We start from the raw sequence: 20850 nt of genomic DNA, 5'->3' as shown, positions 1-20850 counted from the left end.
ACTTTAGAAGCCAAACACGGCCCTCCGACGTCTTTAAGCTTTGTGATCCTGAGACGGGTCCCATCCATCAGACTTGGCAACCTCCCTAAAATGCTCTCACAATGAGAGATGTTTTGGATTGATAGATTAAATACCATCCATCCTCGAGGTCTAAGCAAGGTTCTCATTCAGACGATTTTTGGAGACTTTCTATTTTTTATACCTCAAAACATCTATTTTTCATCCCTCAAAACATTTATTTTTCATCCCTCAAAACATTTATTTTTCATCCCTCAAAACATTTATTTTTCATACCTCAAAACATCCTATTTTTGTTGGCTTTTTTGTGCACTAGGAAGTAACTAATTGCACCAAAATATCTCAAATTTCCTACATGCAATCATGATACCTAAATGCTATTTGTCGAGTTTATTTTGTTGATCTGTGTATTTGGATATTATATACTGTAACAATTACTTATTGACTAATGTTTTGAAAACCCCTATGCACCGCCCTCACACAGGTTTGGGCAATTGTAATTATCACATAAGCACCAGCAATAACATTTTTTTTTAAGTATTTGGCACATCTCTTGATGATCTGATAAAGGCCTAACTGCCAAAACGCGTTAGCCTGCCCTGACAAAAACAAAAAGGTGAAATTGGATGTAGTCTATCACAGTGCCATCCGTTTTGTCACCAAAGCCCCATATACTACCCACCACTGCGACCTGTACGCTCTCGTTGGCTGGCCCTCGCTTCATACTCATCGCCAAACCCACTGGCTCCAGGTCATCTACAAGTCTTTGCTAGGTAAAGCCCCGCCTTATCTCAGCTCACTGGTCACCATAGCAGCACCCACCTGTAGCACGTGCTCCAGCAGGTATATCTCTCTGGTCACCCCCAAAGCCAACACCTCCTTTGGCCGCCTTTCCTTCCAGTTCTCTGCTGCCAATGACTGGAACGAACTACAAAAATCTCTGAAACTGGAAACACTTATCTCCCTCACTAGCTTTAAGCACCAGCTGTCAGAGCAGCTCACTGATCACTGCACCTGTACATAGATCATCTGTAAACAGCCCATCTATCTACCTCATCCCCATACTATATTTATTTATTTATTTTAGCTCCTTTGCACCCCAGTATCTCTATTTGCACATTCATCTTCTGCACATCTACCATTCCAGTGTTTAATTGCTATATTGTAATTACTTCACCACCATGGCCTATTTATTGCCTTAACTTACCTCATTTGCACTCACTGTATATAGACTTTTTGTTTTCTTTTGTTCTATTGTATTATTGACTGTATGTTTGTTTTACTCCATGTGTAACTCTGTGTTGTTGTATGTGTCGAACTGCATTGCTTTATCTTGGCCAGGTCACATTTGCAAATGAGGACTTGTTCTCAACTAGCCTACCTGGTTAAATAAAGAGGAAATAAATTAATTAAATAAAAAAATGAGGTGACATCTTTTTTTGTCCTTTAAAATACATTTTTGCAGTGCCGCCTTTTCCCAATGTTCTTGAAACTTGGAATTTCAATTGTATAATGGAATAACATTTGTAAAAAAAAAAAAATTGTTAAAGTTTGAAAAGATTACAAATGAAAACTACACACAATGCTAGTTTTATGTTTGAGCATGTTTATCACAAAGCAACGCAATACTTTCAAACACAGCATGCATTAACATGGAGTAGCAAAATGGCAGTTCCTACATTCTGTGTGTCTATTTCAGTCACCTGTAGACTACAGATCACCGGCCAATGGTAGATCAGTAGTTGTGAGGAACACTTTCTATGCCAGGAGAATGGAATCTTTAATTTTCCCTCAAAGGTTTTACCCTTTATTATTACAATTCTCTTGATAATATAGGATATACAAAATGTATTCTCTGATAAAGGAAATACCAAATATATTCTCTGATATAGGAAATACAAAATGTATTCTCTGATATAGGAAATACCAAATGTATTCTCTGATATAGGATATACCAAATGTATTCTCTGATATAGGATATACCAAATGTATTCTCTGATATAGGATATACAGACATATGTTAGCTATAAATAATGTTCCTTAAAAGAACACTGCTACATGACATATTACAAACTGGTTCAACTGAGGAAATAATCATTTACATTTGGATAAGCCGTCAGGTGTTTTTAACATGACTCTGGTATCCTATTCCCTATATAGTGCACTACTTTAGACCAGGGCCCTATTCCCTATATAGTGCACTACTTTAGACCAGAGCCCTATTCCCTATATAGTGCACTACTTTAGACCAGAGCCCTATTCCCCTATATAGTGCACTACTTTAGACCAGGGCCCTATTCCCTATATAGTGCACTACTTTTGACCGGCCTGCTTTGTTTTTCTGCATCCTATTATGTATTATCTATTAGGTAATAGGACGGCAGGGAAAAGCTGCCATGTGATGCTGTAAACAAAGCAGCAGCAGGAGAAGAAAAGCAAGATGCTTCAAATGAGCTGGTCACATGCACAGCTGGTCGCCTAGCAACAAGGAAACACACACACACACACACATAAACCTCTGAGTGCTGGCTGGAGCAAAGTACGCCAACGTTATTATAGTAAACTAAAACTAATCATGAAAAAACTATTTATTAAAAAATATATATATATATATAATAATTAAGAAACCCTCTTTAAAAACTAAAACTGTACTTTAACTATTATCTTTGATTCCAAAACTAAAGTAAATAAAATAAAAACCATCATAAATTATGTTCAGTTTTAGATTTTTTCTAATGGGGTTTTTCAAGCTTCTGAATCTGTCAAGTAAATGCTGCCAGGAGATGGTAATGTTTCAATAGGCCTAGCTTCATTATCAAATCTGACATCCTCCCCTAGTGCTGTTGCTCTGGGTAATGTTTCAATAGGCCTAGCTTCATTATCAAATCTGACATCCTCCCCTAGTGCTGCTGCTCTGGGTAATGTTTCATTAGCCTAGCTTCATTATCAAATCTGACATCCTCCCCAGTCATAGTGCTGCTGCTCTGGGTCTGTTGATCTGGGTCTGTTGCTCTGGGTCTAGGTCTGTTGCTCTGGGTAATGTTTCAATAGGCCTAGCTTCATTATCAAATCTGACATCCTCCCCTAGTGCTGTTGCTCTGGGTAATGTTTCATTAGCCTAGCTTCATTATCAAATCTGACATCCTCCCCTAGTGCTGCTGCTCTGGGTCTGTTGCTCTGGGTCTAGGTCTGTTGCTCTGGGTAATGTTTCAATAGGCCTAGCTTCATTATCAAATCTGACATCCTCGCCTAGTGCTGTTGCTCTGGGTCTAGTGCTGTTGCTCTGGGTAATGTTTCATTAGGCCTAGCTTCATTATCAAATCTGACATCCTCCCCAGTCATAGTGCTGCTGCTCTGGGTCTGTTGCTCTAGGTCTGTTGCTCTGGGTCTGTTGCTCTGGGTCTGTTGCTCTGGGTCTGTTGCTCTGGGTCTGTTGCTCTGGGTTTAGGTCTGTTGCTCTGGGTCTGTTGCTCTGGGTCTGTTGCTCTGGGTCTAGGTCTGTTGCTCTGGGTCTGTTGCTCTGGGTCTGGGTCTGTTGCTCTAGGTCTGTTGCTCTGGGTCTGTTGCTCTGGGTCTGTTGCTCTGGGTCTAGGTCTGTTGCTCTGGGTCTATTGCTCTGGGTCTGTTGCTCTGGGTCTGTTGCTCTGGGTCTAGGTCTGTTGCTCTGGGTCTGTTGCGCTGGGCCTGGGTCTGTTGCTCTGGGTCTGTTGCTCTGGGTCTAGGTCTGTTGCTCTGGGTCTGTTGCTCTGGGCCTGGGTCTGTTGCTCTGGGCCTAGGTCTGTTGCTCTGGGTCTAGGTCTGTAATAATCTGTAATCTAGGTCTGAGACTACTAGTAATGCAACCTACAACACATACATGTCTCCTAGCTATTAGCCACCCAGGCTAACACTAAAACTGAAACTAAATAATATCAAAACCAAATAGAAATGTTTTTAGAAAACTCAAATGGAATAAAAACTACTAGATTAAGTCAACAACAAAAAAATATTAATAGAAATAAAAACAAATATAAAACACAAAACTATAATAACCTTGAAGAACACAGTGTAGCTCAGTAACCATGATTCTGTGATTAATTGATCTTGCAGGGGGCCTGATGGCTCTGGACTGGAGCAAAGCAAACACTGCAGGACGCACACAGACCACCAGGGTGACACCGAGACGTCCTCAGGAAGGGACCGTTACGAGGACAAGACGTTAACCCCTATTCCTCGGAGCGGCATTCACAGTGATGCACACTGGGTAGTGGTCGCTCACCGCCAGGGCCTGGAACACACAAATACACACCATCAGAGGATTTAACACTGACACCATCAGAGGATTTAACTCTGACACCATCAGAGGATTTAACACTGACACCATCAGAGGATTTAACACTGACACCATCAGAGGATTTAACTCTGACACCATCAGAGGATTTAACACTGACACCATCAGAGGATTTAACACTGACACCATCAGAGGATTTAACACTGACACCATCAGAGGCTTTAACACTGACACCATCAGAGGTTTTAACACTGACACCATCAGAGGATTTAACACTGACACCATCAGAGGATTTAACACTGACACCATCAGAGGATTTAACACTGACACCATCAGAGGATTTAACACTGACACCATCAGAGGATTTAACACTGACACCATCAGAGGCTTTAACACTGACACCATCAGAGGATTTAACACTGACACCATCAGAGGATTTAACACTGACACCATCAGAGGATTTAACACTGACACCATCAGAGGATTTAACACTGATACTGTTTTACATTGACGTTTTGGATCTCTAATTGGTACAGTCTACATCAGATGCATTTCAGATCTGTCGAGAGAGAGAGAGAGAGGAGAGAGGAGAGAGAGCTATACCTGTAGCTCGGTTAGTCCATAGGCCTGTCTGAAGTCAAACACATCCAGAGAGGTTGGCTTGACTGCCTGGATCATCTTGTCCCCGTGGAGGACAACCCTATAAACAGACAGAGGAACAAGGAGGGGTCAGACAGGAGTAGAAGAACCATAATCCTAAAGATTAAGTTCTGGCTGATGAACAGTTAGGTTGACATCGAGCACCTGCTCAATATACTGATCGTGTTGGATCCTAGGTCACATTACAAGTCTGTTTTAACCCGTTGAGCTTAAAGCTTAAACCACATTTGTTACACTCAAAGGGAAGCCATTGGATGTGCACATGACTGTACGACCTCTGATGTATGTTTCTATGGCAACGCCCTCTGACCTGTCATAGGCACAGTCTGTGGACTCCTTGACGGTGGTGTCGATGGTGTCACCCGTCAGCCACAGGAAGCTGGTGTCAGACCGCAGGCGGATGCTGCTCCACTGCTTCTTGGGTACGTAGCCGCAGTCCGCATTGAAGTCGCCCATGATGATTACATTCTGAAGAAAGGAGATGTGAGATTGAGCATGGAAACTACCACAGGTGTGCAAAGTACATTGGACAACAACATTGCACCAGAATAATCTGTTTTAATCTTGTACCGATTACGGTTTACATTGCACACAAATTTGGTTTTGTAAGGTGTCATTTTAGGGCCTTTTTTGTTCACCATTTATAGAAATTATATCTGCTAAGACCCATAGTAATCTAAACATTTATTACAAATACACACTATTACAAATATCACACTGTTACAAATATCCCATTGTTACAAATATCTCATTGTTACAAATATCACACATAATGGAGAACATTGTAACAATGAGATACTGTTGGTGGTGACTGTTGTGGTTTACCAGTGGAGTACAGTACAAGATACTGTATGTTGTTATTAACTTTACCTCTGCACATTGTTTTTTTTTACCGGGGTGAAAACAGAAATGATACAACTACTGATAAACCACTAGGAAGGTGGTTTCTGGCCTTTCTAGGGAGTTTTTCCTAGCCACCGTGCGTCTACATCCTGCATTGCTTGCTGTTTGGGGGGTTTTAGGCTGGGTTTCTGTATAGGCACTTTGTGACATCGGCTGATGTAAAATGAGCTTTTATAAATAAATTTGATTGATCGATAGGAAATTAGTCAACTGCTGATAAACCACTAAGAAATGATACAACTACTGATAGACTATATATATATATATATATGTATGTAGAGGGAATAGGTCAATCCAAACCAAACTAGGTGTGCGTGCGTGTGCGTGCGTGCGTGTCTGCATTCGTGCATGTGCGTGTGTGTGTGTGTGTGCGCGTTTCTGCATGCGTGCGTGTGCGTGTGTGTGTGTGCGTGTGTGCGTGTGTGTGCGTGTCTGCGTGCGTGTGTGTGTGTCTGCATGCGTGTGCGTGTGTGTGTGTCTGCATGCGTGCGTGTCTGCATGGCGTGTGCGTACTCTACCTTTGAGGTCCATCGTTGTTTGACATCTTGGAACACATCATACAGTTCATTTATCTCCCTGACGGACGTGTCTGGAGTGGTGTGGATCGGGATGATCACAAAGTCCTGGACGACTACAGGGGAAAGAGGGATACTTGTTGTCCCGAGCAACTTTTACAGCTTGTGACACAATATCTCCAGTTTAACTTACTGCCTTCTAACTGTTAAAGCAACTTGCCAATTCGGTATTTTTTTCCTTCTGTGTTAAAACTGTGAGCAAGAATTGTAATTGAAGTGTAGCGCTGCAGTGAAGTGTCGTGCCCTAATAACATCTAGTCTTAACGGTAATAATATATTTGGTTAGTTCAGCCAGACCTGTTTTGGGGGAAGAGAACCAGACGATGAAAGGTTCCCTGGAGAAAGCATCCTCGTCTCCAAGTTGGGTGTCAGGGTACTGGTACACTTCCTTTACTGACACCAGCCTCTGTCTGAGAAAGACATGTCACACTTCCTTTAGTATTAGTTCAGTGCTTTACTTATGGTCTGTGACAGTTCTCAGGCCCATACATGCACTGTAAACATTTTTTTTTTTAAATCATCCTGCTGTTATTACGGTAATTTACTGTTAGCCGGTTACATGTAAATTACTGTAAAAACAAAAAAGTACAGTATGTTAATGTAAATTACAAATAAACTTTGGTTTAACAGTACATTGCTGTAAAGTTGACCAAAGTTTATTTGGAATTTACAGTAAATTACAGGTTACTGTAAAAACATATATATATATATTTTTTTACAGTGTGTTTATAACAGGTCTAAAAGAAAGCTAAATCCTTAAGATTTTGATAAAGTGTCTATATCATAGAGCAGGAACTGATACACGTGTAACATGTTGAGTTGCTTATAGCTGATGATACACTGACAATGTTTTGAGCCAATGTTGCCGAGCAACAGAGTAAAGAGAGCAATTTTTATTTTATTTTTTATTTCACCTTTATTTAACCAGGTAGGCAAGTTGAGAACAAGTTCTCATTTACAATTGCGACCTGGCCAAGATAAAGCAAAGCAGTTCGACAACATACAAAAACACAGAGTTACACATGGAGTAAAACAACATACAATCAATGATACAGTAGACAAAAATAAGACTATATACAATGTGAGCAAATGATGTGAGATAAGGGAGGTAAAGGCAAAAAAGTCCATGGTGGCAAAGTAAATACAATATAGCAAGTAAAACACTGGAATGGTAGATTTGTAATTTGAAGAAAGTTCAAAGTTAAAATATAAATAATATGGTGCAAAGGAGAAAAATAAATAAAATAAATAAATACAGTAGGGGAAGAGGTAGTAGTTTGGGCTAAATTATAGATGGGCTATGTACAGGTGCAGTGATCTGGGAGGTTGCTCTGATAGCTGGTGCTTAAAGCTAGTGAGGGAGATAAGTGTTTCCAGTTTCAGAGATTTTTGTAGTTCGTTCCAGTCATTGGCAGCAGAGAACTGGAAGGAGAGACGGCCAAAGGAGGAATTGGCTTTGGGGGTGACCAGAGAGATATACCTGCTGGAGCGCGTGCTACAGGTGGGTGCTGCTATGGTGACCAGTGAGCGGAGATAAGGGGGGACTTTACCTAGCAGGGTCTTGTAGATGACCTGGAGCCAATGTGTTTGGCGACGATTATGAAGCGAAGGCCAACCAACGAGAGCGTACAGGTCGCAGTGGTGGGTAGTATATGGGGCTTTGGTGACAAAACGGATGGCACTGTGATAGACTGCATCCAATTTATTGAGTAGGGTATTGGAGGCTATTTTGTAAATGACATCTATAAATAAATAAATGACAGAGCAATGATCTAGCTCTGGTCTGCACTAACTAGCTCTTGTCCAGGGCGTATAGTAGCTAGCTAGCTCTGGTCTAACTCTGGTCCGCACTAGTTCTGGTCTAACTCTGGTCCGCACTAGTTCTGGTCCGCACTAGCTAGCTCTGGTCTAACTCTGGTCCACACTAGCTCTGGTCTAACTCTGGTCCACACTAGCTCTTGTCCAGGGCGTATAGTAGCTAGCTAGCTCTGGTCTAACTCTGGTCCACACTAGTTGTGGTCTAGTTCTGGTCCGCACTAACTAGCTCTGGGCCAGCTCCGGTCCAGAGTGTAGCTGGTAGCCAGCTAGCTCTGGTCTAGCGAACGTCTGAACTAACTAGCTTTTGTACAGGGCGTAGATAGTAGTTAGCTAGCTCTGGTCCGCATTAGCTATAGTCTAACTCTGGTCCACACTAGCTGTGGTCTAGCTTTTCTCTGCACTAACTAGCTCTGGGCCAGCTCTCGTCTGCACAAACTAGCTCTTGTCCAGGACATAGATAGTAGCTAGCTAGGTCTGGTCTACACTAACTAGCTCTAGTCCAGGACGTAGATAGTAGCTAGCTAGCTCTTGTCCAGGACATAGATAGTAGCTAGCTAGCTCTTGTCCAGGACATAGATAGTAGCTAGCTAGGTCTGGTCTACACTAACTAGCTCTAGTCCAGGGCGTACTTAGTATTAGCTAGCTTGGGTCCAGCTCTGGTCCAGGGCATAGCTAGTCCAGGGTGTACAGACTGACTCAACTTCAATAAAGCTTTATGCTAGAATTTACCACAGTTAACTAGTCATACTACTGCTATTGCAGTAACTACTGCTACCACCACAGTCACCACTACTACCACTACCATTACAACTCGCCCATTATAATCCACAATAACAACATCACACCTACAAACCACCCAAAAATACGTCAGTATAACTATAACCTATGAAAACCCTATCACCTCCACTTCTTTAATTACCATGAAAAACACTTAAGAGGACCAAGAACAGCACATTTTCTTCAGGACATTTCAATTTTTGTAAAACTAAAGTAAAAAAAAAAAAGAGATTTACCAAATATTAAAATCATAATAGTTTCCACCACCTACACGAGTCACGTGACTTTGTTGGTGATTCTTCCCTGGTTACCATAGCAACATTTGGTCATACTGTTTTTTTTATTTTTAAATTTTATTAAACTAGTTAAGAACAAATTATAATTTACAATGACAACCTACCGGGGAACAAGGTTAGAACTACATATTTTTTTACCTTTTCATCTCGGGGATTCGATCCAGCAACTTTTCTGTTTCTGGCCCAACGCGCTAGGCTAACTCCCGCTCCAATGGTTAGCATTAATACTTTAGTAACGACAGCTATATTTAAATGAGCTCCCCAATAGCAAAAAAAAAAAAGGCCCATAGACTTGAATGGTAATACAATAAAATAATGATTTGACTTACAGCAAATCTCACATCATTTGCTCACATTGTATATAGTCTTATTTTTTTCTACTGTATCATTGATTGTATGTTGTTTTACTCCATGTGTAACTCTGTGTTTTTGTATGTTGTCGAATTGCTTTGCTTTATTTTGGCCAGGTCGCAATTGTAAATGAGAACTTGTTCTCAACTTGCCTACCTGGTTAAATAAAGGTGAAATAAAATCAAATAAATAAAATCAAATATATATATTTTTTTACAACTAAACCAAGATAGACCACAGCTTGAAGTTTCCAATGTGAAGAAATGAGTAGATCAAGCAAAGACGGGGCAGAGCCAAGCACTGTCTAGCGATATCCTATTGGCACGTTGTATAATAAAATCTGCATATTTCCCGTTAGGTAACTCAATTCGCCTTTGCACTCCTTTTAAAACAGCGTGATTTTTTTACAACTTTTGAAAAGGGTAAAGTCTACAAAACTTAGTCCACTCTGTTCATAACATATTCTAGTTTTGGGAACAGAAAACTGTATTGTGATCAAATGTTTAATCAATGAGAAAATGTGCAGAATGTCAGCTAAAAAAAAAATCCATCTTGTTCCACTGCCTGCCAGTAGGTTTCCTCTCACTACCATATTTGGTAGTGAGTGGAAACGCCATCCGGATGCTTCACATTTATACATCCAGTGAAATATCTGTCTCATTGTACTATCTGTGCCTACTGTAGCTCCTCTTCCACCATTTTAGCTATCAACTCCAAAACAATGTTGAGATGTTCAAACTGACCCAATTTAGATTGCTTTCATTTGCATAAATTAACATGGGTTTGAATGAGAACCATAGGAATACAGAGGTAGCGATTCAAAATGGACATGCATCTTGGCCAATTAAACTACAATAACAACTTTAAAACATGCAGGCTATCCTAAATTCAAATTCTTCAATTTTTTATCAACTATAACTATCTACATTTACATTAATTAGCATAAAACAACTTGCCAATAGTAACTCTTGAACCGTTCAAGCTAGAGACACTAAACCGACTTTCACATTCAGGCTATCATAACGTCATATTCTTAAAACCTCTCTAGGGGCCAGTGGGACGATTTCGTCCCACCTACTCAACAGCCAGTGGAATCCCGTGGCGCGTTATTCAAATACCTTAGAAATGCTATTACTTCAATTTCTCAAACATATGACTATTTTACACCATTTTAAAGACAAGACTCTCGTTAATCTAACCACACTGTCCGATTTCAAAAAGCCTTTACAACGAAAGCAAAACATTAGATTATGTCAGCAGAGTACCCAGCCAGAAATAATCAGACACCCATTTTTCAAGCTAGCATATAATGTCACATAAACCCAAACCACAGCTAAATGCAGCACTCACCTTTGATGATCTTCATCAGATGACAATCCTAGGACATTATGTTATACAATACATGCATGTTTTGTTCAATCAAGTTCATATTTATATCAAAAACCAGCTTTTTACATTAGCATGTGACGTTCAGAACTAGCATTCCCACCGAACACTTCCGGTGAATTTACTAAATTACTCATGATAAACGTTCACAAAAAACATAACAATTATTTTAAGAATTATAGATACAGAACTCCTTTATGCAATCGCTATGTCCGATTTTAAAATAGCTTTTCGGTGAAAGCACATTTTGCAATATTCTGAGTAGATAGCCCAGCCATCACGGGCTAGCTATTTAGACACCCACCAAGTTTGACCCTCACCAAAGTCAGATTTACTATAAGAAAAATTTGATTACCTTTGCTGTTCTTCGTCAGAATGCACTCCCAGGACTTTTACTTCAATAACAAATGTTGGTTTGGTTCAAAATAATCCATAGTTATGTTCAAATATCCTCTGTTTTGTTCGTGCGTTCAAGACACTATCCGACGCTACCCGACGCGTTTCGTGACAAAACATTTCTAAATATTCCATTACCGTACTTCGAAGCATGTCAACCGCTGTTTAAAATCAATTTTTATGCTATTTTTCTCGTTAAAAAAGCGATAATATTCCGACCGGGAAACCCTGTTTACGTTCAAAGACAGAGAAATTAAAAACATGGGGTCGCCTCGTGCACGTGCCTCAGTCTCATTGTCCTCTGATCGACCACTTACCAAAGGCGCTAATGTTTTTCAGCCAGGGGCTGCAAAGACATCATTCAGCTTTTTGCCGCCTTCTGAGAGCCTATGGGAGCCGTAGGAAGTGTCACGTTACAGCAGAGATCCTCAGTTTTCAATAAAGAGAGTGTAGAAGCCCAAGAAATGGTCAGACAGGCCACTTCCTGTAAGGAATCTTCTCAGGTTTTTGCCTGCCATATGAGTTCTGTTATACTCACAGACACCATTCAAACAGTTTTAGAAACTTTAGGGTGTTTTCTATCCAAAGACAATAATTATATGCATATTCTAGTTTCTGGGCAGTAGTAATAACCAGATTAAATCGGGTACATTTTTTATCCGGCCGTGCAAATACTGCCCCCTACCCTAGAGAGGTTAAACTTTATCAAAATATTCACACCCCTTTAATTTTTCCACATTTTGTTGTTACAGACTTTATTTAAAATGGATGACATTTAGATTTTGTGTCACTGATCTACACACAAACTGATCTACACACAAAAGCCCATCATGTCAAAGTGGAAAGTTGTTTGTAGAACATTTTTTTCAATTAATACAAAATTAAAAACTGAAATGTCTTGAGTTAATAAGTATTAAACCCCTTTGTCATGGAAACCTAAATAAATTCAGGAGTAAAAATGTGCTTAAAAAAATGGCATAATAAGTTGCATGGACTAATTTCGTGTTCAGTAATAGTGTTTAACATGATTTTTGAATGACTACCTCATCTCTGTACCCCACACCTACAATTATCTGGAAGGTCCCTCAATCGAGTAGTGAATTTAAAGCACAAAGCCCAGGGTGCTTTTTCAATGCCTCGCAAAGAACGGCACCTATTGGTAGATGGGTAAAAAAATATATATAATAATAAGGAGAAACTGAATATCCCTTGGTGCAGTTATTAATTTTACTTTGGATGGTGTATCAATACACCCCGTCACTACAAAGATACAGGCGTCCTTCCTAACTCCGCAGCCAGAGAAGAAGAATACAGCTCAGGGATTTCACCATGAGTCCAATGGTGACTTTAAAAGAGTTACAGAGTTTAATGCTATCACAGCGATAGTAGAAAACTGAGGGTGGATCAACAACATTGTAGTTACTCCACAATACAAACCTAAAGGACAGAGTGAAAAGGAGGAAGCCGGTACAGAATAAAAATATTCCAAAACATGCATCCTGTTTGCAACAAGGCACTAAAGTAATACTGCAAAAAATGTGGCAAAGAAATTAACGTTTTGTCCTGAATACAAAGCGTTATGTGTGGTTCAAATCCGACACAACACATCACTGAGTACCACTATTAATATTTTCAAGCATGGTGATGCTGCATCATGTGATGGGTATGCTTGTCATCGGCAAGGACTAAAGTTGTTTTAGGATAAAAATGAACGGAATACAGCTGTAGGCACAGGCAAAATTGTAAGACTTGCCTGTAGATAAAAGCGTACTGCTCCTTGTAAGACTTACATGTAGGTAAAGGGTACTACTCCCTGTAAAACTCACCTGTAGATAAAAGCGTACTGCTCCTTGTAAGACTTACGTCCCAGTCTGTCACTGATCACATAGTTATACTCATTCTTCCTGGAGCTGTAGTCACTGCAGAGGACAGAGGGAGCAGGGGGGATGGATGGGTAAATAGATGGGTAAATGGATGAATTAATACATTAATGAACCAATGAATGAACCATCAAACAAACGAATTAATGAATGCATGAATAGATTAACAACTTAATGTACTTTATTGACAGTGTTGGGGAGTAGTGAACTATATGTAATTCAAATAGAAATGTGACTACATTCCGCAGTAGCTTGGTGGTACTTGAACTGTATGTAAATCTAGATAGTGTTTTCACTAGTTAATTACCTTTTTGTCATGTAGTGCCGTAGCTAACTAAACACAACTTTTTGGGGGCCAAAATAATATAAAATATGGGTGAAGTAGGTAAAAACATCCTTTCTTTTTCAGCATCAGACCTGTCTTATTCTCACTTGAAACACTTTTTTTTGTGTTTAATAGGCTAATTTACACATTCTGTTAACATCTGATTCCAGAGTGATCACATCTGATTCCAAAGTGATCTGTTTGCAGTCTATGCCACTTTAGATTTAGATATGATCATTTTTTCACAAAGTAGTTTGGATGTAGTGAACTACTTTTTCAAAGTAACTTCAGTTAAGCAAACTATATTTTTCTTAAGGGTATCTTAAATTATTCCAGTGTTAAGTACAGTGCATTCAGAAAGTATTCAGACCTCTTGATCTTTTCCACATTTTTGTTACGTTACAGCCTTATTCTAAACTGGATTAAATATAATTTTTTTCTCATCAATCTACACACAATACCCTGTAATGACAAAGCGAAAAACAGGTTTTTAGAAACCGCCAAGACTCTTCCTAGAGCTGGCCGCCCGGCCAAACTGAGCAATCGGGGAAGAAGGGCCTTGGTCAGGGAGGTGACCAAGAACCCGATGGTCACTCTGACAGAGCTCCAGAGTTCTGTCAGAGTGACAGTCAGACTGACTGCAGCACTCCACCAGTCAGGCCTTTATGGTAGTGGCCAGACGGAAGCCACTCCTCAGTAAAAGGCACATGACAACCCGCTTGGAGTTTGCCAAAAGGCACCTAAAGGACTCTCAGACCATGAGAAACAAGATTCACTGGTCTGATGAAACCAAAATTGAATTATTTGGCATGAATGCCAAGTGTCATGTCTGGAGGAAACCTGGTACCATCCCTACGGAGAAGCATGGTAGTGGCAGCATCATGCTGTTGGGAATGCTTTTCAGCAGGAGGGACTGGGAGACTAGTCAGGATCAAGGGAAAGATGAACGGAGCAAAGTACAGAGAGATCTGCTCAGGAACCCTCAGGACCTCAGACTGGGGTGAAGATTCATCTTCCAACAGGACAACAACACTAAGCACACAGCCAAGACAATGCAGGATTGCAGAGAAAAATGGGAGAAACCTCCCAAATACAGGTGTGCTAAACTTGTAGCGTCATACCCAAGAAGACTCGAGGCTGTAATCGCTGCCAAAGGTGCTTCAACAAAGTACTGAGTAAAGAGTCTGAATACTTATGTAAATATGATATGTCTAAAAACCTGTTTTTCCTTTGTCATTATGGGGTATTTTATGTAGATTGATGAGGAAGAAAAACAATTTAATCAATTTTTAGAATTAAGGCTGTAACGTAACAAAATTTAGAAAAAGTCAAGGGGTCTGAATACTTCCTGAATGCACTGTAAGTTTGGTAAACTACATTTTCAGAGTATCTTCCCCAACACTTTTTTTTATAACACCCAGACTAATACAAACTAATGTTATTGTATCAGTGGAGTATGTCTTTCAGGTCTTGGCCATCACACCAGCCATTGTTATTTTAACTGTGTCTTTTAGGCACAGGTCATCCCTACCTGTTGAGTTGAGTCATCAGCTGAGGGAAAGCCTTCCCACTGAGATCTTTGATCTCCATCACCAGCATGATGTCACAGCGAGCGATCAGCTGCAATATAGAGACAGCTTTTAGTACACTGGATAGAGATGCTGGTACATGTGAATGAGAAACCTCAACTCAACATCAAGTACTTCCTCATATGGCCAGGGTTTCACTCTGTGCTGGATGTTCTCCTCTATGGGAAATTAAACTTCCTGTATATTATATACACCACCGTTCAACAGTTTGGGGTCACTTAGAAATGTCCTTGTTTTTGAAAGAAAATGTACAAAAATTGTCCATTAGAATAACATCAAATTGATCAGAAATACAGTGTAGACATTGTTAATGTTGTAAATGACTATTGTAGCTGGAAACGGCTGATTTTTAATGGAATATCTACATAGGCGTACAGAGGCCCATTATCAGCAACCATCACTCCTGTGTTCCAATGGCACGTTGTGTTAGCTAATCCAAGTTTATCATTTTAAAAAAGGCTAATTGATCATTAGAAAACCGACAAATGCTGATGCTCCAGATACTCAACTAGTCTAAAGAAGGCCAGTTTTATTGCTTCCTTAATCAGAACAACAGTTTTCAGCTGCGCTAACATAATGGCAAAAAAGGGTTTTCTAATGCTCAATTAGTCTTTTAAAATGATAAACTTCAAAAGGCACTCGCACATCTGAGCAATCTTATTGCAGGTGCATGGCAACAGTTGAAACAAGATGAATGGAAAAGGAAACCGCACATTGCTCTTGATAGTATCACTGATATTTAATAAGCTTTACGTATCGGCCTCACGGCCTTCGTCAGAGCTCTGATATCAGTTACACTATCAAGAGCAGTGTGCGGTTTCCTTTTCCCTTCAAAATGATAAACATGGATTAGCTAACACAACTTGCCATTGGAACACAGGAGTGATGGTTGCTGATAACGGGCCTCTGTACGCCTATGTAGATATTCCATAAAAAATCAGCCGTTTCCAGCTACAATAGTCATTTACAACATTAACAATGTCTACACTGTATTTCTGATCAATTTGATGTTATTTTAATGGACACAAAATGTGCTTTTCTTTCAAAAAACAAAACAAGGACATTTCGAAGTGAACCCAAACTTTTGAACGGTAGTGAACTTAATATACAGGATGTTTTTCTTTCCCATAGAGGAGAACGTCCACCACATAGTGTACTTCATTAGTTACATAATATAGTTATTCTCACAGATCCGATTCTCACGCTAACCTAACCTGACCTCACTCAGACTCTGTTCTGTTTTCTAAAGAATGTGAGCACACGAGATCCCCCCCCCCCCACCACTGTTGACTTCTGCTTTCCATGGAACACATTTCTACGCAGTTCAGGTGTGTTCTGTGTGTTTATTGCACCGTCCTGTTGAGGTCAGGACACCTTCTTTACTCTACACTTCCGTATTCTGAAGGACGTAGTAACATCTGTACAATCACCTTCCTCACCTCTGCTTTCCATGGAACGCATTTCTACACAATGCAGTTCAGGGGTCTTTTGCTTTTCACCAACAAAACACACCAGTAACTGGAACTATAAAATAATCAAATACACATCCTGAGTGTTACTGATGTACATACATTACATGCACAGCATTATCTAAACATTACACGGACAGCATTATCTATACATGACATGCACAGCATTATCTATACATTACATGGACAGCATTATCTATACATGGCATGCACAGCATTATCTATACATTACATGCACAGCATTATCTATACATTACATGCACAGCTAATCTACACGTTACATGGACAGCATTATCTATACATTACATGGACAGCATTATCTATACATTACATGCACAGCATTATCTATACATTACATGCACAGCGTTATCTATACATTACATGCACGTCATTATCTATACATTACATGCACAGCATTATCTACACGTTACACAGACAGCATTATCTATACATTACATGAGCCGCATTATCCATACAGTACATGCACCGCATTATCTACACGTTACACGGACAGCATTATCTATACATTACATGAGCTGCATTATCCATACAGTACATGCACAGCATTATCTATTAATGTAAATTGTAATGACAAGATAGTTGCCCTTGACATGCACCATGTCGTTTTCGAAGGGGTCCTGTATAGGTTTATTATGCTAAAGTCATACTTGTGAGGTAATGATTGTGACACAATGCGGTTAACTAGTCTGCTGTAAACACGTACAGGTACAGAATCTCAGGTTCAAATGTCAACCGCTGTTTGCAGAACTGACTGTGAAACTCACTGTTAGCAGGAACACCAAGAGAAGACCCTAAGTGCAGACTGTAAATGGAACAACCACATCTAGTTTCTACACAAATTTTAAGGGATTCAACATCCACATACAGTTGAAGTGGGAAGTTTACATACACTTAGGTTGGAGTCATTAAAACTCGTTTTTCAACGACTCCACATATTTCTTGTTAACAAACTGTAGTTTTGGCAAGTCGGTTAGGACATCTACTTTGTGCATGACACAAGTCATTTTTCCAACAATTGTTTACAGACAGATTATTTCACTTATATTTCACTGTATCACAATTCCAGTGGGTCAGAGGAGACGAGTAAAACGAGTCCTGTATCGACATAACCTGAAAGGCCGCTCAGCAAGGAAGAAGCCACTGCTCCAAAACCGCCATAAAGCCAGACTACAGTTTGCAACTGCACATGAGGACAAAGATCGTACTTTTTGGAGAAATGTCCTCTGGTCGGATGAAACAAAAATAGAACTGTTTGGCCATAATGACCATTGTTATGTTTGGAGGCGAAAGAGGAGGCTTGCAAGTCGAGGAATACCATCCCAGCCGTGAAGCACGGGGGTGGCAGCATCATGTTGTGGGGGTGCTTTGCTGCAGGAGGGACTGGTGCACTTCACAAAATAGATGGCATCATGAGGAAGAAAAATGATGTGGCTATATTGAAGCAACATCTCAAGACATTAGTCAGGAAGTTAAAGCTTGGTCGCAAATGGGTCTTCCAAATGGACAATGACCCCAAACATACTTCCAAAGTTGTGGCAAAATGGCTTAAGGACAACAAAGTCAAGGTATTGGAGTGGCCATCACAAAGCCCTGACCTCAATCCTGTAGAAAAGTTGTGGACAGAACTGAAAAAGCGTGTGCGAGCAAGGAGGCCTACAAACCTGACTCAGTTACACCAGCTCTGTCAGGAGGAATGGGCCAAAATTCACCCAACTTATTGTGGGAAGCTTGTGGAAGGCTACCCGAAACATTTGACCCAAGTTGAACAATTTAAAGGCAATGCTACCAAATACTAATTCAGTGTATGTAAACCTCTGACCCACTGGGAATGTGATGAAATAAATAAAAGCTGAAATAAATCATTCTCTCTACTATTATTCTGACGTTTCACATTCTTAAAATAAAGTGTTGATCCTAACTGACCTAAGACAGGGAATTTTTACTAGGATTAAAATGTCAGGAATTGTGAAAAAACTGAGTTTAAATGTATTTGGCTAAAGGTGTATGGAAACTTCCGACTTCAACTGTACACACATGAAATGTTACATGAATGTATAAAGACATCAGTAAAATATTGTCCTGAACAACATGGAGACATAGGTAATAGGTTTATTGGAGAACGTCTGTAATGTTAAAGTAAAAAATAAAATGCCTCTTGTAGCAGGCTTTGGGTCTCCTCTAAACATTTCTACACATCCTCAATGGAATAGTTGTGTTTTTTTTTCTCCCCCCTCTCTTAAATGTTACTAACTGATTTGTTGTCTGTTACACTAAGGACATTGACAGAAGGACTGAGTGCTGTGTTAACCAATGTTATACCCAGAGGTAGCATTACTATGATGAAATTTAAGTAGAGCGGCTTGATATTATTTACAGAGCAATGAAGCTCAAATCATCGTACTTCACTAGTCACTACCTTCTTAGGCTTTGTCCCAGCTGGCCCCCTATTTCCTACATAGTGCACTACATTTGACCAGGGCCCATAGGTATTACTGATGTACATGCACAGCATTATCTATACAGTCCATGAACATCATTATCTATACATTACATAAACAGCGTTATCTATACATACAGTACATTTTTACATTTACATTTTAGTCATTTAGCAGACGCTCTTATCCAGAGCGACTTGCATACTTTTTTTGTTTTTTCCCCCGAACTGGTCCCCCGTGGGAATCGAACCCACAACCCTGGCGTTTGCAAACACCATGCTCTACCAACTGAGCCACACGGGACCAGCATTCTAGGCCCATAGGTATTAGGGTGCTATTTGGCACGTAACTTTGGTTAAAAATAAATAAATGTAGACTACTTACAGCCAATATGACACCAACCACCTCTTGCTTCTCTATTTTCTTCTCTCCAAAGGACTGGATGTTGAAGGTGCAGATCTTCAGGGCTGAACCCCCTCCACTGAGCCCCAGAACAAGGCTCAGCACCAGCCAGATCACTACCCTCCAAACACTAACACCACCCGACATGCTCACTGAGAGGTCAACAACAGACTGGCTGAGGGTACAGAGAGCCAGGAGTAGTAGTAGTAGTAGTAGTAGGAGTAGTAGTAGTAGCAGCTGCTGTGTGTGTGTGTGTGTGTGTGTTTAAGCTATCTGAAACCCAACACTTCCTTTTAAGAATGATTAAAAAAAGACGTCACACATATCTTCTATAACATTGGCTACAGTCTCTCTCGCTCTCTCTCTCTCTCTCTCTGTTTCTGTCTCTCTCTCTCTGTTTCTCTCTCCCAGTTTCTGTCTGTCTCTCCCTCTCTGTCTCTCTCTCGCTGTCTCTCTCACTCTCTCTGTTTCTCTCTCTCTCTCTGTTTCTCTGTCTCTCTCTCTCTCTGTCTCTCTCTGTCTCTTTCTCTCTCTCTCTCTCTGTCTCTCTCTCTCTCTCTCTCGTCTCTTTCTCTCTGTTTCTCTCTCTCTCTGTCTCTCTCTCTCTCTCTCTCTCTCTCTCTAGGATGTGGTGATAGGTCTATCAGCATAGAGGCAGGAAGCTATCTAGCTCAAATACGGGCGAGGCGTTATGCTGTGTGGTGTTGCTTTTTGTATTGTGGTTGTATTTATTATGGATCCCCATTAGTTCCTGTCAAGGCAGCAGCTACTCTTCCTGGGGTTTATTATGGATCCCCATTAGTTCCTGCCAAGGCAGCAGCTACTCTTCCTGGGGTTTATTATGGATCCCCATTAGTTCCTGCCAAGGCAGCAGCTACTCTTCCTGGGGTTTATTATGGATCCCCATTAGTTCCTGCCAAGGCAGCAGCTACTCTTCCTGGGGTTTATTATGGATCCCCATTAGTTCCTGCCAAGGCAGCAGCTACTCTTCCTGGTGTTTATTATGGATCCCCATTAGTTCCTGCCAAGGCAGCAGCTACTCTTCCTGGGGTTTATTATGGATCCCCATTAGTTCCTGTCAAGGCAGCAGCTACTCTTTCTGGGGTTTGTTATGGATCCCCATTACTTCCTGCCAAGGCAGCAGCTACTCTTCCTGGGGTTTATTATGGATCCCCATTAGTTCCTGCCAAGGCAGCAGCTACTCTTCCTGGGGTTTATTATGGATCCCCATTAGTTCCTGTCAAGGCAGCAGCTACTCTTCCTGGGGTTTATTATGGAT

The 20850-nt window shown here is 40.4% G+C and overlaps 1 protein-coding gene across 1 annotated transcript; it reads right to left on the bottom strand.

Annotated features, from left to right (window-relative positions):
* Nucleotides 1-1604: 1604 nt before the first annotated feature.
* Nucleotides 1605-19807, bottom strand: LOC106583817 (deoxyribonuclease gamma). The gene is made up of 8 exons (XM_014168407.2): nt 19554-19807; nt 15187-15275; nt 13277-13369; nt 6724-6836; nt 6370-6482; nt 5259-5416; nt 4892-4988; nt 1605-4285 (listed from the first exon to the last, which is right to left on the bottom strand). The coding sequence occupies exons 1-8, from the start codon at nt 19716-19718 to the stop codon at nt 4217-4219; spliced, it is 897 nt and encodes a 298-aa protein (XP_014023882.1). The 5' UTR covers nt 19719-19807; the 3' UTR covers nt 1605-4216.
* Between the last annotated feature and the right edge of the window lie 1043 nt (nt 19808-20850).

This window comes from Salmo salar, chromosome ssa22, assembly GCF_905237065.1.
Source record: "Salmo salar chromosome ssa22, Ssal_v3.1, whole genome shotgun sequence".
NCBI classification, from domain to species: Eukaryota; Metazoa; Chordata; class Actinopteri; order Salmoniformes; family Salmonidae; genus Salmo; species Salmo salar.
This window is presented reverse-complemented; position numbering and strand designations above follow the sequence as displayed.

Excerpts from the sequence above, each read along its gene's own strand:
- LOC106583817 (XM_014168407.2), bottom strand. The coding sequence starts at position 19,718 with ATGTCGGGTGGTGTTAGTGTTTGGAGGGTAGTGATCTGGCTGGTGCTG. Across the intron at positions 13,370-15,186 it reads CTGATGACTCAACTCAACAG|TGACTACAGCTCCAGGAAGA; the intron begins GTAGGGATGACC and ends TGTCCTCTGCAG. Across the intron at positions 4,286-4,891 it reads ATGGACTAACCGAGCTACAG|GCCCTGGCGGTGAGCGACCA; the intron begins GTATAGCTCTCT and ends TGTGTGTTCCAG.